Source organism: Esox lucius, chromosome 20, assembly GCF_011004845.1.
Source record: "Esox lucius isolate fEsoLuc1 chromosome 20, fEsoLuc1.pri, whole genome shotgun sequence".
Taxonomy (NCBI): domain Eukaryota; kingdom Metazoa; phylum Chordata; class Actinopteri; order Esociformes; family Esocidae; genus Esox; species Esox lucius.
In genome coordinates, this window is record NC_047588.1 from 26,002,239 (window position 1) to 26,019,732 (window position 17,494).

At 41.2% G+C, this 17,494-nt stretch overlaps 2 protein-coding genes across 3 annotated transcripts; one reads left to right on the forward strand and one right to left on the reverse strand.

Annotated features, from left to right (window-relative positions):
- Positions 1-13: 13 nt before the first annotated feature.
- si:dkey-250k15.4 lies at positions 14-3,766 on the reverse strand. The gene is made up of 4 exons (XM_020041461.1): positions 3,506-3,766; positions 1,839-3,251; positions 1,021-1,166; positions 14-781 (listed from the first exon to the last, which is right to left on the reverse strand). Exons 2-4 carry the CDS (start codon positions 3,235-3,237, stop codon positions 104-106), a joined length of 2,223 nt encoding a protein of 740 aa, XP_019897020.1. The 5' UTR covers positions 3,238-3,251; positions 3,506-3,766; the 3' UTR covers positions 14-103.
- A 7,025-nt stretch (positions 3,767-10,791) lies between these two features.
- Positions 10,792-15,550, forward strand: pafah1b3. 2 transcript variants are annotated; one of them, XR_002195676.2, is made up of 7 exons: positions 10,792-10,900; positions 11,428-11,510; positions 11,634-11,723; positions 11,831-11,947; positions 13,967-14,089; positions 14,249-14,576; positions 15,113-15,550. XR_002195676.2 is itself a non-coding variant. In XM_010867636.4 (6 exons), the coding sequence occupies exons 2-6, from the start codon at positions 11,430-11,432 to the stop codon at positions 14,501-14,503; spliced, it is 666 nt and encodes a 221-aa protein (XP_010865938.1). In that variant the 5' UTR covers positions 10,792-10,900; positions 11,428-11,429; the 3' UTR covers positions 14,504-15,550. The 2 variants fall into 2 exon arrangements, 1 of the variants encoding a protein (XP_010865938.1); XM_010867636.4 differs by having other exon boundaries at positions 14,249-15,550.
- Positions 15,551-17,494: the final 1,944 nt, after the last annotated feature.

Below are 17,494 nucleotides of genomic sequence, written 5' to 3' on the forward strand. Positions count from 1 at the left end.
CTATAATTAAGGGTCAAATTTAAATTTAAGGATTTGATATTATGCATTTGGGGAAAAACGCAGTGCATTAATGCAATTTCTAGTCAAGCACAGGGGACGTAGTTTAGTACAGTCTCATCCGGGGAAAAGACCAGCATTCAGGGCTGGGGAAAGCAGGCAGCGGCCCAGAAGCCAGAGGAGACAGGCCACTCTCCGTCATATGGGAGGGGGGATAGCAGGCAATATTAAGAAGGTGGGACTTGGGGCTGTTTCGGGAAAGGGTGAAGTGACTGAAAGGCTGGAGCTGATGGCTGTCTAGTGGATAGTGGGTGGATGCAGGCAAGTATGAGGAAGAAGCACCAAAATAGCTCATTTCAATATCATATGAATCTTGCTGCTTTGGCAAGTTTCTGTATCTATTTTTCTCTGGTGACCCTGTAAGATATTGCAGGAAAGGCTGGCTATTTGTGTCATGACACAACGGCCAACTTCTTCTTTTTATCCCTGTTTCTGTCTTTTTTAGAAAACTAAAATCTGAGTCGTACCTCCAGTTCTCAAAGTGATCCACCCTGTCTGACTCCCTCATAAATCCACTGTTGAATTGTTGTTTGTCTGAAGCCTGAGGTGGACTGGATTGAACTGCCCAGCATGATGCAGAAGCAGGGGCAAAGATGTGGTTTGGAGATGAGGAACTAGAGGGCTCAAAGTTCATGAGGAAGTGTGAGGAGGAAGGGGCCCTGAATACGTCTCTGATAATTTCCCCAACCTGAACCACACTGGGGATGGAGTTCCATGTAGGAGCCTAGGGAGAAGCCAGTGAGACAGCAATTCATTTGTTATCATGCAATATCTAAGCACTGCAAAGTAATTAACTTGTCATTTAAATCTAGCAACAATTTCTCTAACAAATGAATTGTAGAATTATATTACCAACCTATTGCTATTTTCTTCTGTAGTTTCTTTCATAATAACCCTACATTTGCAAGTTAGACGTAAATTCAAAATGTTGATGACTACTATCCCTGTTGCCTATGGTCTTACTGCATCCAGGCTTAACTCGGGCCTGCTGATGAACGGAGGAGGAATCAGTCTGTTGGGGCATAGCTGCTTTCTCCTTCTCTTATGGGGGGATGACATCTCAAATAACTGCTTCACCATACTCTCTCCAAAATTATCATCCAGTGGAGCTGGGATGGTAAGAAGACATCAACAATTGAGATATTTTCATACTCAGTTAATAAAAGTAGAGCTTTCATTGAACACATCACCAGAGCCAGAACTACACTAGAGGGGGAACTGTAATTCATGTATCAGTTTCTTTAAACACCCATTACAAATGTCAGCTAACTTCAGCGGTAATGGGGCTGTTTTAACATACAACAAACCCCAAATCACCTGACAACTCCTTTTATTTGGTTCGATGTTAAAGTATATTTGGTGTTTAACAAATTTAACATGCCCCTATGCCCCCATTACTTCTACTGATTTTTAACTGGTGGAGGCCACAGTTACCTGATGTTTGGCTCTCTTAATAAAAAAGAGAGAACCCATCTAACATCAAGAGGAGTGTCATTTTCCTTTAAACTTGTCACCTGTATTAAAGTGAAGAGTGCAGTGGAATACTGCACCCAAAGGTTTTAAAGTAGTGGCTGCTGCATCCTGATAGATCGTTGTCACCATAGGAAAGAAGGTTGATGGTAAAATCGAATGGTATGAAAAGCATTAAAACCTTGTTAACACCATTCCATTCCAGCCATTTTCATGAGCCGTCCTCCCAATTAAGATAGCATGGCCACCTGTGATTTGGTTATGTTGATCATTTGTAGTTTATTGGGCCAGCTTTTAACCACACACCGTACCTGCAGGGCAGACTCCATCTGCAAACAATCCATCTGGGGTTATGCTCCTCCACTGGTCTGTCCTGGTGGTGTTGGGTCCTGTACCGAAACTGAGGCGTCGCTGCACATTCAGGAGGTTCTCCTGCAGCTGGGGGCCATGCCTCTCCTGTAAAATATGGAGCAGCACGTCCCTGTTTTCTTCCACCAGGCATCTCCTGCGGAGCAGCAGTGGTAACTGCAGTGATTGGCACAGGTGCTTGGCTAGCGCACTGACACGACTGGGGTCTGTTAGCTGAGTCTTGTTATCAGTGCTTACATTTCCTCCATCTCTGGCTGGAGAGGAAACGTTTACAATGTTTGGACTGAGCCTCCATGGCTGCGTAGACGGAAGAGGAGGTCTGTGGTTTTGGGGAGTCTGATTCAAGGTGAGGACCGTATTCTGAACCTTGACCCCTGTGACAGGTGGTCTCTCATTTCTAATCTTTCCACTGGGTGATAACAGAGACTCCCTATCTGTATTAAGGACTCCATGCCTGGAAACCCTGCTTTTAGTTCGCACCACGCATGGACTCTCTGTGGAAAAAATGGAAAGTACATCGCTCTCTGATGATGTCATTACATTCTGTTGTGCCTGTCTCTGACCTTGCCTCGGACCTGATTCCTGGCTGTTAAAATAACTAGCTATGAATGTTTTTTTTCTTCCAACATCCTCTCTATCCCTGTGAGAACACTTCAAAGATCTGCTTTCTGAAATAGACCTAAACTCATCACACTTGTGGGACTTGGTGCTCTTCTTTGATGTTTTAGCTGTGCCTTTATTTGAAGCCTCCTCAATATTATCAGGAACGGCAACTTCACCCAGATCCACATCTGGCCTTGAAGTGGAGAGAGGAACAGGAGCAGGTGGACAGGGGGAATGAGAATCAGGCATCTTCCACGGCACACCAGAGTGCCCAAGCTTCTCCAACTTCCCTTGCTCAGTCAAAAGTCGGTCAATGTCAATTGACTTCACCTCGTGGTTAAACAGTCCGTGGTGCCCAATAAGACGGTTGTCCGTGATGATGCTGGGATCGTGTCCAGCAGTGAAGATCTGGGCAAATGGGAAACCTCTTCGTAGAGAAGGCTGACAGCTGCTTTGGCAGCAGCCTTGACAGTGCTCCTTCTCTTTGCCATCTTGGTTCTGGTGATGGGATTTACAATTAGATCCTACTCCTTTTACCTGACTCCTCTCTTTGCGTGTTTTTAGTCGTTTGATCTTGTTGGTCTGGCTGTTCTGCGTTTCTGTTTTCTTTGTATGGCTTGCGGAACAGCGGTGGGGTGCGGATCTGTTCGATGTTTTATCTGTAGAATTGAAATGCTTGCAAAAAACATCCAGGACATTCTGCTTGTCTTTTAGGACTCTGCCAAGTGGATGGCTCATGATGAGGTGGGATGCTGGGACATTGAAAATACAGAATAAATAGAAGAGGAGATTACTAGTTTGTTGTGCCACCTGCAGAGGAAGCTATTATTTGAAGACAGAATACATTTGATTTCACATTATTAAACCTGTATAGTAAAGAACCTAGGCAGACAATGTCTGCTAGCAAGCGAGCTGGTATTAAATCAACCATTAAGCAAGCAAGCTAGCAGAAAACGACAAAACATTTCACAATAACGAAAAAAGCATCTTGACTTGAGTCACTCACCAGCTATTGTTCTTACTGTGAAGGATTAGGCTAATTAGACACACGTGAAGTATATCAAAGCGAAACTAAAAATGCCAAAAACACACTTTCCATTTGCCAGTGATATTGTTTAACGGTACAGTGTTGCAAAATACCCAACGCTGTGGAAAATATTCTAGCTTTTCATTTGAAATTATCGGGTTTCCCAGCAACGTTCTGGACCCCGACATAGCTGCCCGAAGCGGCCTAATGGTCTAAATTCCAGAATTTGACCCTCCCTAAAACAACACACCGCGCTTGGCCTAGCAACAGCCTCGGTCCGCGCTGGGAGTAAAAAAAAAAAAAAAGAAAGTACATTACAGATTATTAAAATAATAATGTGTTGTAAATGATGAATTAACTTTTTACATTATTTAATTTTTATGATTATAATAATGATGCGATGGGGTAGTATTTTGACCTAAAGAATAGTATAGCTACGTTGTTTTACGTGCATTATACCATCAACCTAAGACCCTCATGTGAATTTCAAATGAATCATTTGATTGAAGTGCAACACTTGTGCAAGCGAAGGAGCAGACGTGTAGTTGCAGTATAAGTTCAAAGACATAGACGTGTCTACTTTACCCTGACTGAACTTAGGTAACTGGGACTAATTCTATTGCAACTGTTGAGGCTGGGCTAGAACATTGCATCATCAGACTATTTTCTCTGCAACCTCTTGATAGGGGCATTGCCGTGCCATTGCAGTGATTAAAATGTATTGCATTGCAGTGGTTTTTCTACATATGGCCTTTCCGGCCATATAGGCTATATCATGTATCCTAACCAGTGCTTCACTTCTAATTTTATGTAAACAGCTTTCCGGTTCCCTTTTTAGGTAAAAGAGCCGTCTGATATAGCGTACTTGAATGGAACATGCCTTAACCCATACATTTTGATGAACATAGTCTAATGTGCGATTTGTCAGTCCTGCACTTATTTTATCCCAAGTTAAACACTGATCCAACTTCACATTGGATTTGGAACTCTTCAAAGTAACACAAAAAACGCTTTCTTCCTTCTTTCCAGTCACAGTGCACATTATACTCCAACTATTACTGGCAATTTTGTCCCTAAATCATGCAGGTCGAATGTCTACTCACTGATAAACCAGAAATCACAGCTTTTTTTGCTGTGGTCTGAAAATCTCAAGTTTCCACTTTGTGCATTAAACGTTTATGGAGCCACAAAGCCAATTTGATATACATGTAATTATCAGCCTTACTGCCGGCAGTAAGTCAGACTTGTTCCCAGTGCATGTTGGACTCCGGCAGGGCTGCCCTTTGTCACCGGTTCTGTTCGTAATTTTTATGGACAGAATTTCTAGGCGCAGCCAGGGGCCGGAGGGTGTCAGGTTTGGGGACCACACAATTTCGTCTCTGCTTTTTGCAGATGATGTTGTCGTGTTGGCCCCTTCTAACCAGGACCTTCAGCATGCGCTGGGACGGTTTGCAGCCGAGTGTGAAGCGGTGGGGATGAAAATCAGTACCTCCAAATCCGAGGCCATGGTCCTCAGTCGGAAAAGGGTGGCTTGCCCGCTTCAGGTTGGTGGAGAGTGCCTGCCTCAAGTGGAGGAGTTTAAGTATCTAGGGGTCTTGTTCACGAGTGAGGGAAGGATGGAACGGGAGATTGACAGACGGATCGGTGCAGCTTCTGCAGTAATGCAGTCGATGTATCGGTCTGTCGTGGTGAAGAAAGAGCTGAGCCGCAAGGCGAAGCTCTCGATTTACCAGTCAATCTACGTTCCTACTCTCACCTATGGTCATGAGCTTTGGGTCATGACCGAAAGGACAAGATCCCGGATACAGGCGGCCGAAATGAGCTTTCTCCGCAGGGTGGCCGGGCGATCCCTTAGAGATAGGGTGAGAAGCTCGGTCACCCGGGAGGAGCTCAGAGTAGAGCCGCTGCTCCTCCACATCGAGAGGGGTCAGCTGAGGTGGCTTGGGCATCTTTTTCGGATGCCTCCGGAACGCCTTCCTGGGAAGGTGTTCCGGTCCCGTCCCACCGGGAGGAGACCCCGGGGAAGACCTAGGACACGCTGGAGGGACTATGTCTCCCGGCTGGCCTGGGAACGCCTCGGTGTCCCCCCGGAAGAGCTAGAGGAAGTGTCTGGGGAGAGGGAAGTCTGGGCATCCCTGCTTAGACTGCTGCCCCCGCGACCCGGCCCCGGATAATTTCAAAGGCCCCTTTTCCTGGTTGAAGTGAATTGTTGACTGCTTTGAGAAATGTATAGATTTGTCCAGTCACTTTACATTGTCTTAAGAGAATGGTAAACTACACTACATTAACAAGGATAAATGGCACATAGAACCCATGAAATCAGAGGAATGTAATCACCTTATTACACACCTATTACATTAGTCTTTGCTTAACAATGCTGTTTTGACCAAAAATGGTACATTGATTATTGACAAATATAGATTGTTATTGACAATTACCTCTTGTCCACTCTGTAGGGCAAGAGCCTGCAAGACAAATAAATAAGGCAGTCGGTCTATAAGTGCCTTGGCCGCGAAGAAACGTAAAATAAAAAGTCCCAAACCCACAATAGTGGGCAACATGTTTCAGCGTCGTCAAGGTAAAATTGTTACGTTTCAAAGTGCTGTCCCATGACTATTTCTAGCATGTTGAGCCCTTGCAGCCCCTTGCACTCAATCACATACCAGTCAGTTAAGTCGGAGAGGCTTCAGGGCTTAAGGTTCAGTGGGGGCATTGGGATAGTATCTCTAACATGACCGTAGCCGATGTAAATTATTTAGGGTGAGTTTTGCACCTTTTTTTATCTTGCCACTGGTCATTATGAGTAGTTGGTCGTCACCAGCCTTCTAGCCACTACCATTCCTCCTTTCATCATTCCATTAGTCTTCTTTTCACACACACCTGGTACATATCCCCTCAAGTTTATGGATGTACTCCCTCTGCTCCCCCATGTCTTTGTGTGTTATTGGTTCCATGTGGAGGTATTGCTAGCTCCTTTACGAGCCTTCTTTTATTTTTATCTCTGAACTATTTCCTTGTATGTTTTGTTTTCGTTATACGCACTAAAGTGGAACTTTATTGGTTTACGCGTTGCTGTGGATTGCTGTACCAGACGATTAGACAATTTCCTTGGTTCACACTAGTGATGGGAGAAACGAAGCTTCCTGAAACTAAGAGCTAATTGGAACAATTGCATCGAGAAAGAATTCACTGTTTCGAAACACTCGAAACATCACACGTTGGCGACATCTGCTGGCCAAACATGTGAAACTGAAAGGTGTAGCGGGTGGCGTACACTGGCATTTCATAGGCTGAATATTAAATTAAGCGAACAGTTAAATTGTGCTAGATCTAATCATTGACCATATCACAAATGTTTAGATTACATTGTTAATAAAAGGGCAGAACATCTTAAACTATTTATATGGTTACATTTGAATAATTGTAATAATTGTAATTTGCGCATAGTAGGCTATGCGTGCCAATAGCATAGACCGTATAAAATACTGATGTTGTATAGGTGTCTTCGATATATAAGGGGCATTTATATGCATATGTGTTAATTTCTGTTCGTTCTGTTAATGTCTGTCACTCTGCTACTTCAAACAACTCAAAATCTGGCCATTTTCATTGGCTTTCATTTTTGGGACTGGCAGGTAATCGATACCTGATCAAAACAGTTGGACGTAACCGACACTTCGTTTGTTTAGATTACGTGATTTGACAACTTTGAAACAAACTTCAACAATGTTTCGCAAAGGTTTCGGAGCGTTTTAAAAACTGTTTCGCCAGCACCCATCACTAGTTCACCCTATCCTGCCTCTGGCTCGGTCCTCTTCACACATATGATTCAGTGTTTCCTTAAGTATACTCTGACCTTTTTTTCTGACAGAGGGCTCATGCTCTACAAAGGTAAAAGTTTAACATCATCTCACAGCAAAGTAATCAGAAAACTCAAGAGCAGTTTCTGCTGTAAGAATTCAAATTGAAAGGAAGTTTGCGTTGCTAAAGCACTGCCTTTGCAATTCTGAAACACCCATTTCCTATACAAAGATTTTGTTATGTGAGGAGTTTTTTCTGAATACACACAAACAGTGATTCGTGAAGCACAATCTCTGAAACTGTTAACACTTGGAGCTAATGCGTTTACCAAGTGTGCCAATCTGAATGCATGTTCTCTGTTTTGTAATTTTATAACACACATGTTGCAAAACTGTAAACAAGACTCACTGCTTCACACTCAGTTTTCACTTTTAAAACACTCTTCTAGCAAAACTGTACACATTGGTCTCTACATTGCTACACTATTTCGCCCAATTGCCTTTCCACGTAGACACATAGACATTTTACATAATGATTATTTAAGGCTTATTTTCTGCATTGTGTTGGAAAGTGTATGATCGCCAGCCCCACTAATATAGGCAATAGAGGACTCTTTTGGAGACGTTGATCAGCGGTCATGCCAGGCCTGGATATGGCACTCCAGGCAATACTTTCCACACTGCCTAACTCAAGACAACATCGCATGTGATGTGGATGAAGTCTTATGGCCAGACCCACAAAGACCTGTTGTAGCCTCATTTTTTCAGTTTTTTGGTTTCTAGCACAATTTTTTTTTCTTCTACTGCACTTTTGTTCGAGGAATGTTAGAAGATTTTGAGAAAAGGAAATAACTTTTTCCCATAATTTGAATTGGTAGCATGTTATGTTCGGAATACACATCCATACTTTATACATTTGGATGCCTGTGTGTTTACGACATGTGTTTCTCCTCACTCTTCCCTTTGTGACCAGCAAAATTGTTTCATCTGTTTTTTGAAAGTTCATTTTGCAGGAGAACTGACATGAAGAGAGGAGCTCAACTACAGAACATTGACCGAAAAAACCAAAGGACCAGAGAATAACCCACATGATAACAGTGCCCTGAAATCTGGGCTGGGTTGCTTTAACCTTGGCACCTTTCTGTGTTTGCCCTACATACAAAAAAGGAAATATAAAAAGAACCCCAAAAAAATGATTCTCTACATTCTATTCTGTTATTTCCATCATCCTGCAACAGAAAAGCCAGTTGGTATAGTGGTCCTATTACAAAATGTTTATTTTCTGTAATCTGTGTTAAATAGGTGAATATAGGCTTAACCAAATATTGATTTAGGGACAATATAGACTGACATTAATTGTTTTCTGTTAAAAGGAACTTTCAAGTATGTTTTGGTAATTACAATTTCAGTTTTCACACATGCAACATTGAGCATGAAATATGTTTTGGGATACAATTATGGTTCTTATTCAGCTCTTGCGCCAATTTGAGGGTGCTTGCCAAAATACACATAATAATAAGCACCCAACTTACCAACATAAATAAGAAACCAGTGTTGCATTTATGCATAACTAATAACCTCTAACTCAGGTCTGTGGACATACATAAAACAATCTGAGCTCTGGACTTTCATTATCCACCGGGAAACAGGATTTTGACAGATTAGGAGGTCCCAGACAGATGCCTCTTTCAGGGTTTCTGAGAATATAGCAAGCCTTGTAGAAGCTCCCAGTAGATAGCTGTTGCCACAGCCAAGGTGCCTGAAATGGAGAATGAATGTCACTTTTTCTCTGGGCATGGCAAGTGAAATCCCTCCAACAGTGTCGCAGACAGTATATTGTCAAGCACACAGCTGATGAGGTATTAGAGTGGTGTACTTTCCCTGTCCGGTTAAAGACGCAGAGTGTGGAATAAGTTTTGCTATGTTCTAAAGAAATAATCTGTTGTTTAGTACAAGCCTAGGGAATATTTGGTTATTTCACACATGCACTTCACAGAGTAGGCCTTTCCTAACAGAAACATTTTATAACATTTCAATATTGCTCAGTGTCTTGCTTGCTAGTGTTCAGCTCTGCCCACCTTTCCTAGGCACTTGGCTTCACTTGCCACTGAACATTTTACATTTTCTTTCAGTATGTTAACTGAAACTGTTAACCTGAGCAACTTACATGCATATATTATTGACTAGATTGTTTTAGTACAATTCTTCACAATTCTTTTTTGGAGATGATTAGATAGCCAAGAATGATATGGGGGCAGATTAGACATTTTGCCATTACCTTTAGTGACCACAAACATGTAGGACATCTATTTATCATAGCATCCAAAAGACAGCAAACAAAGCAGGGATATGTTAATTTTACAAATGGAAGTCTTGTAGCTCTTATTATGGAACTTTTGAAAAACAGTGCCACTTCAGAATTGTATTCTGTGGTTATCAATGATTAGACTAATACCACCATTTAATGGATCCAGCATCCCTTGGTAAAGCTGTTCATTGATGTGTGAATGCACTTAGCTGTATAGAGAATTATGGTTTGTTGTGAATCGATTTACATTTTTTGAGCTGTGAAGCTAATATTTCCAAAACATCCTCATAATTATTTCTGTAATTGTCAGTGGGTAGACTGATTCTTCTCTTACTTGAGCAAATTGCACTCTTTTTATTTTTTTTATTGCACTCTTTTTTTATATATTTTTTTACAAATAACAATAACTGTATCAACAGTGTGTTTATATAAGTGGACATTGACTTTATTACTTGCATGGTTTGGTCAAAGCCACTCAGTCAAAGCCACTCAGAGCAACAAGCCAGGTTGAGGGTTCACAGATGATTGCTTTTTTATCTTTTATTACTCGTAAGATCAGAGCCAGCTGGAAAAAGTGATCAGCTTGGGGCAAATTAGATTATGCTAATAATTATTATAATATACATGCAACACATTTCGGGTTTCTGTGCCAATGCATTTTTTTTTATCAAGTCCCAGAATATTCAAAAATATTCAAAAATACAATATGCACAGAAAGCAATCAGCATTTTAAAACAATTTCGCCATGAAACTTTGTTTTAAACCTGTAAATGTTATCTCATTACTAACTAAAATCCATCCTTCCATACAAATTAGTAAATGCTTTCATGAACACTTCATATACCATTAAACAACAATATTTTCTGGCACGGCAACTTTCATTTTCCAGCAAAAATTTTCCGGCACAGTCCGAATCTCCATTCTTTCTAAATTCGTAACATATTTTGAAATTTAGAACTGTCCACAATTAACAATGATTGTATATTCTTGCATTTATGTAACAACATGTCCATCTTGTTTAACAATATCTAGCAGAAATATGGTATAATTCAACTGTTTGCTTTACTTCCAAAAGGGGACGTCAATTATCTGGACACCAGTACCAGAACCCGGTGTCTATGGGTGACACCCCGTTAAACAGACCGGAACTGACAATTTTTTTTCAACGGTACGCGGCCTGAGTGAACTATCTTTATTCACTATCTTTGACTTGACGTTATTTTTACAGGAACTGTCAAGGCGGACCAAACCACAATTCACGTTACGGTATTGTTCATGTAGCTAGCAATCTCACATGTAGCTAGCAATCTCTTTTATTAAAAGTACTGTTTCTGACGCTTAGTCAGTTCTTAATATGCACCCGTGGATGTACTACAGAATGTTAATGTGTTAGTGTTACTAGCTATGCTACTGATGATAGCTAGCTTGCTCCTAGATAACATTGCCTTGCTAACGCTTGGTCATTCCTGTAGTCTGGCTTGCCATATTGCTGCAGTAGCTATAGCCTACTCGTGCTGCAACCCGCAATCAAATGTTAGGCTCACGTTTGCTTAAGTATTTCTGACCTGATCGCTTTTTAAATGGGTACTGTATCGAACACAATTACCAGCTAGGCCCCAGCTGTCAGTACAACACTTATTTTGATTAGGAATAATTAAACTGTAGTTGGCTTGATAGCTAGTCGCACTCGCAAGTCCTTTTGCGTTTACGTTATTTTGATGAATGATGCAATCGTTTCTTTTATTAATTGACAAACACAATGTAACTTTTATTCTTATCGATAATAAACAAAGTGATGAGCGCTGAGGACTCCAACCCCGCTGCCACACCTACTCCTTGTGTGGACACACAGGGAGATGGCCGATGGATGTCTTTGGTGTGTATCTTGCGGGTTGCCACAGCAATCCTAATAATTATATTACATACATCAGCCATTTTAGTAACAGCGGCACTTGTAGTCTTTAAGATAATGCTCGTCTTGTCTTCTCTCTGTCTATAGCATAACCACTTTGTGTCTAACAGCAAGGACAAGGAACCTGATGTTCTGTTTGTAGGAGACTCCCTTGTCCAACTCTTGCACCAGTTTGAGGTAATCTCAAAGCGCTTGATTATTTTCTGTTTACAAGTCTTGTAATTGCAGAAAACAATTGCTGCTATGTTATGCTAGCTGACATACTGGTATTGTGTGGTTGTCAGGTGTGGCGAGAGCTGTTCTCTCCTCTCCATGCCCTCAACTTTGGAGTAGGAGGTGATGCAACACAGCATGTTTTGTGGAGACTTAGCAATGGAGAGCTGGCCCACATCAGCCCAAAGGTATTAACACACACAAATAATCTTTATTATTATTTACAATGTGTATTCAAGTTGATCATGCACTTATTTTTTTCAGATTTGAATCACTTATGCAGGAATTGACAAAGTGAGAACAGGGTTACATTCTGGTTAATTTAGAAATAATCATAAATTGAAGCATTTAGGCTGTGGGCAAGTCACACATTTTGTGGTTGCCAAAATATTATCACTTATCATTTAATCAGCTATTTACACACAGAAATGCCATATTGTCTGTCTTCCACAAACTCATATGGGTTGAATAATTAAGATCAGTATTAGAGTAGGTTGTTTTGTATTTTTGTTATATAAGAAATGTATTACAATAGGATCAACTTGCATGACCGCGATTAATAGTTTGTTTTTCTTATGCCACCAGGAAGATTTGTATATTTTATTTGTTATTTATCATGTTAGTATAGCATTTTGTGTTGCATATTGTAACTTGGTTGTTCTTTTCAAGTATCAAAATATGTTATTCACTCAGGTTCCCTTTTATAAAAAAACACACTTTATACCTGTTTATTTAGTAAACAAAGCTATGCAACACCCAATGAAATAGTGACTTGCCCCCTAATATGTGATTGTGTCTATAAGCTTTAGGCATACCTACTCATTCAAGGGTATTTCTTTAGTTTTCTATTTTTTCCACATTGTGAAATAAAAGTGAAGACATCAAATGTAATGAAAAATTAGGGTTGGTTTAAAGAAGACAATCATTATATTTGTACTGCGGTAGTCCATTTTATGGCAAGAACAGCTCAAACAAGCAAGGGGAATTACTTATCATTGATTGTTTGAGCTGTCAGTCAGAAATGACTGAAATCCATCATTACTTTAAGACATTAATATCAGTCAGTCTGGAAAATGTCAAGAACTTTGAAGGTTTCTTCATGTGCACTTGCAAAAACCATCAAGCGCTGTGATGTAACCAAGGACCTCCTCAGGAAAGGAAGACCCTGAGTTACCTCTGCTGCAGACGTTAAGTTCAATAGAGTTACCAGCCCTGGAAATCAGCAATTAACTTAAACTCAGATTGCAACCCAAATAAATGCTTTGCAGAGTTCAAGCATCAGAGACATCTAAACATGACACATTCTGACTGTCAGGCCTTCATGTTCTAATTATTGTGAAGAAACCAATATTGATAGAGACCAATAAGAAGAGACTTGCTTAGCCCAAGAAACACTAGAAATTGGCATTGAACCTTTGGAAATCTTCCTTTTGGTTTGATGAGTCCACATTTTGGATTTTTGTTTCCAACAGCCATGTCTTTGTGAGGTGCAGAGTGGGTGTATGTATTATCTTCTTGTTGTCATCCATCGTGAAGCATGGAGAAGGAGGTGGGATTGGGTGAGGTTGCTTTGCTGGTGTCACTTTTAGTGATTTTTTTTTTTAATTTAATTTGAGACAAACTCAACCAGCATGGGCATCACAGCATTCTGCAGCAATATGCCACCTCTATTTGACCAAGCAGGACATTGAGTGGAGTGCTGCATCAGATGACCTGGCATCCACAATCACCGGTCCTCAACCCAATTGAAATGGTTTGGGATGAGTTGGATTGTAGAGTAAAGGAAAAGCAGCCAACAAGTTCTCATATGTGGGAACTCTAAGCATTTCAGGTGACCACCTCACAAAGCCTGTTTAGGGAATGCCAATTGTTCAAAGCTATAATCAAGTCCAAGCGTGCCCAGCATGAAGAATCTAAATTATTAATGTATTTTGATATGTTTAACACTGCTTTGGTTACTGCATGATTCCATAAGCATTCTTTCATAGTTTTCATTGTCTTCACTCTTTTTATACAATGTGTAAAATAGTAAAACTAAAGAAATACCCTTTAGAGTGGACATGTTCAAGCTTTTGGCCAATGGCCCCATGTTTTCTTCCTGGTCCAAAAAGCACTTGCCATTAGTACCAATCATTGAATATGCTTCTAAATAGTGCTTATGAAACTGTTCCCATGTGTGTGCTGATTTCCTCCTCTGTTTCCAACAGGTGGTGGTGCTGTGGGTGGGCACCAATAACCACGGTCACACTGCGGAACAGACCTGTGGCGGCATCATGGCCATAGTCCAACTTATCAAGGACAAGCTACCCAACGCTCAAACTGTCATACTTGTAGGTTTTTCATCCTCTTCCTCAACCACTTGCGTACTACAAAAGTGGCAAAAAACAAAACTTTAATGAAAATCCAAACCCAAGTTGTGAATTGCATGTTTTCGTCCTGTCTAGCATGGCCGTTCAGTTATTACCATCCCTGTATGTGTCCAACTCCAGGGACTATTGCCCAGGGGTAAGATGCCGAACCCCCTGCGTGACAGGAACGCTCGGGTCAACAAGCTGGTCCAGGAGGCGGTGTCCTCCCTCCCCCATGCCTCCCTCCTCAACGTGGACCCTGGCTTTGTGCACTCGGATGGCAGCATCTCCCACCAGGATCTGTATGACTACCTTCATCTCACCCCTCAGGGCTACCAAGCGGTGTGCCAGACGATACACACCCACCTCAAAGGTCTGCTGGAGAAAACAGGCTGAATACCAAAGGCCAAAGACCAGCTGATAAACGACTGATGGCCGACGATCAAATGACAGACTCATAACTGCAGAGGTAAACTAGCCTGATCCTAGAGTTTCAGGCTACACACTTTTGTACGTAGATATATAGTAGTTAGAATATACTTTAGTTGAGGCTTTTGTTCCAACATGGTTAATATAACGACCTAGGTGTGTTGAGGCCTGGGGTGGAACTAAATGTTACACGACAAAGGCCTTTCAGAAGCAGTGTTGGGGAACGGTGCACTATTCTAACGCGTGGGACCATACTGTTAACACCAGCCGGTCTGAGCAACCGACTGCTCAGCACTGTTATCATCAAATGTCTTTAATTGTCGCATTTGTTTGCTTAGCACCATTGGAGTTTGATTGAGATGATTTGAAAGAAGACGTGTTTATTTAGTTGTATGGTGTAAAGCAGATATACTGCTTCCCAGTAAGCTGGGTTGTCCTATTTCCTGACTGCAGATTGAAGATAGTATAAGAACTGACTCACAGGAAGATTGAGGAGACCTGAGCAGTTAGGCCTAATATACTAATAGTTTTTGTTTTCTTTCCCTTTCTTTTTTGCTTCATTCCAAAAACACACAGTATTACGGTCCCATTTAGCTAAATTGTTGGTAATTACATTTTAAATCCTTTTAATGGTATGTCATATTGTGTTCAGGCACAGAGACCATTTACAGTGAGGATGCAACAAGGCATTACTTGATCTTGTCCAGTGTCTGTTTACCAAAATTGCTTTTTGTGACTCATTGCAAGACTTATTTTGTGTGTACAAGTTTGGAGAATGCATTGGAGCTGAATGTTGTATTTGAAATAAATACGTCTATTTTGGGGTGTGTTTGGCTTGAATATATGATACGCTAAGAGAACCAATACTTCCTATAAAAGGCTGTTTGTGTATACTGATTAGGTAGGTTTACCAGCCGCTGCTTTGTTGTTTGTGTTGCTGATCTTGAATGGTGGTAGTGGGAAAACTGAGTCTGTGATGTCAAGATGCATTGCATTAAAACCAATGAAAGCTTTCACTGTCTATGGACATTCATTTGTTCGCAGTTACTATCCACTGAAATGTCTGCATGATGGCTCTGCAAAGAAAAGTCAAAAAATGAACTATCCTGAGTAGATCAGCCGTGTCCTACAGACATGATCTATGACCGTCTATAATAGCTTCTGTTCAAAAGCACATTTTATTTATTTAAATGCGTGCACACCTACACTCTGCTCATACAAACCCACTGGCAATCAAACCAGAAACTATAACAGGCCGCTCCGACCACAGCACCGTGATCCACAGTTGGCAATGGACCCCCCACCCAGGACAAATCTATTCAAGACTCAAGGGGAAACAACTCTGCAAAAGTAAGCCCGTACCTTAATTCCCTCTGCCATCCCAGATCTGCAGACCAGTGTTCCTCCTAATTCAAATCTTTCAAGATATTCATGATCTTTATTCATTATCTTCATTCTTCACACTAGGTGTGTGTACGTGTGTACGTACTCGTACTTCTCAGTACATGTATATATGAATGATGTGGCTGTAACTTATCATGACGTGTGTGCCTTTATGGATTCAGTGTACACAAATGAGGCACGTATTGCTCCAAAAAGAAAACGGTTGGGATTACCTAACAATTAAAAACCTGCATGAAATGCTGGTAGCAAAGCATATCCACAATGTAAATGTTGCTGTCTGAACAGTGTTGTCTTGTTGCAGATGTTGATATACCTGGTACCCAGCACTGTCATATGGTTAGTTGGCAGTGTCAGTTCTGTAGGACCCTACAGCTCTCAACATGTCTAGAAATGGAACCTCAAAAGACCAAGTGTGAATCTTGTTTTTGAAAATCCACTCTTCCATGTCGGGCCTGACAGTGTGTATTATGTTCAGTCTTCAAACTCATAATTGCCATGAGGATAAATGATCCAGCCAGTCCTGCGTAGCGGTCTGGCCACAGCAGACTAAGATCGAACTCTAAACCATGACTGATTACTGTTATCCAGCAAGCACCCAACTGTAATGCTGTGAAAGAATGTTCAAGCATATGGAACCTCTCTTCACAGTCTTTAAGTTTGCTGTCATCATTGGATGGACCTATTGGCACAGTGGAAGCATTTATGTGCTCCTTGTTCTGCTTAGCTGAGGGAATATTTTATCGTTATCTTTAGTGTTTGGAATGGAAATAAAGAAATCGGAGTATATGTGGCTGACGTTCAATAAACAATTTCTAAGTCTCCTGGTAAGAGTTAAGGGTGTTATTTGGCTCTGAAAACAAACCAAACTCATTGATCATAAGCCAGAAACATGTATTGCCACAGGAAAAAGGCCCTTGGTTATGAGGGGTCAGTATCAGGTGGGGGGCCCGCATGTCTTTCTAAACGTCCATTCTTTCCATCACTTTGAGTCAATGAGGCATAATGAGACACAGGACAAGTGTGTGTGAATGAAAACAAACTTCACACGAAATGGACGATTTCATCGCCTACTGAACAACGGGTATATATAAAGGGCTGGAGTAACTGCAGAGGTTAGTTTGCATTTATATGTAGTGTGTGGCCACATAGCAATGGGATTGAGGATGCTTTTGCTGTTCTTTGTATTGTCATTCATTGCTCAAGGGCAAGGTAATATATTGAACCATGCATTTGATATACTGTTGAATGTTTTTGGCTTAATCATATACAGTGAGTTAGATTTCACTTGTAATTCAGTAGCTACCATAGTGCATGATTTCAGGTGTCTGTAATGGCTGCTTTACATGCAGTCTGATTATTTGACATGATGGTTTTTGGCTTTTCATGATGTTGTGGAAATACACATCCGTCATACCGACCTATGCATTCTAATCAACCTCTCCTTTGCCAAGGGACTCCTGAAACGGATGGGCAACTTCATCGTAACAGTACAGCCACGAACACAGTGGGTAAACCGGGCCAAGCTGTTGACCGGTATGGGCCCCCTAGGCACCA

Bases quoted from the DNA above. Each gene is read 5' to 3' on its own strand.
- si:dkey-250k15.4 (XM_020041461.1), bottom strand. From the start codon at position 3,237: ATGAGCCATCCACTTGGCAGAGTCCTAAAAGACAAGCAGAATGTCCTG. The intron at 1,167-1,838 runs GTACGGTGTGTG...TTACCATCCCAG, and splicing joins AGATGGAGTCTGCCCTGCAG to CTCCACTGGATGATAATTTT. The intron at 782-1,020 runs GTAAGACCATAG...GCTTCTCCCTAG, and splicing joins CCGAGTTAAGCCTGGATGCA to GCTCCTACATGGAACTCCAT.
- pafah1b3 (XM_010867636.4), top strand. From the start codon at position 11,430: ATGAGCGCTGAGGACTCCAACCCCGCTGCCACACCTACTCCTTGTGTG. The intron at 11,511-11,633 runs GTGTGTATCTTG...CTCTGTCTATAG, and splicing joins ATGGCCGATGGATGTCTTTG to CATAACCACTTTGTGTCTAA. The intron at 11,724-11,830 runs GTAATCTCAAAG...TGTGGTTGTCAG, and splicing joins AACTCTTGCACCAGTTTGAG to GTGTGGCGAGAGCTGTTCTC.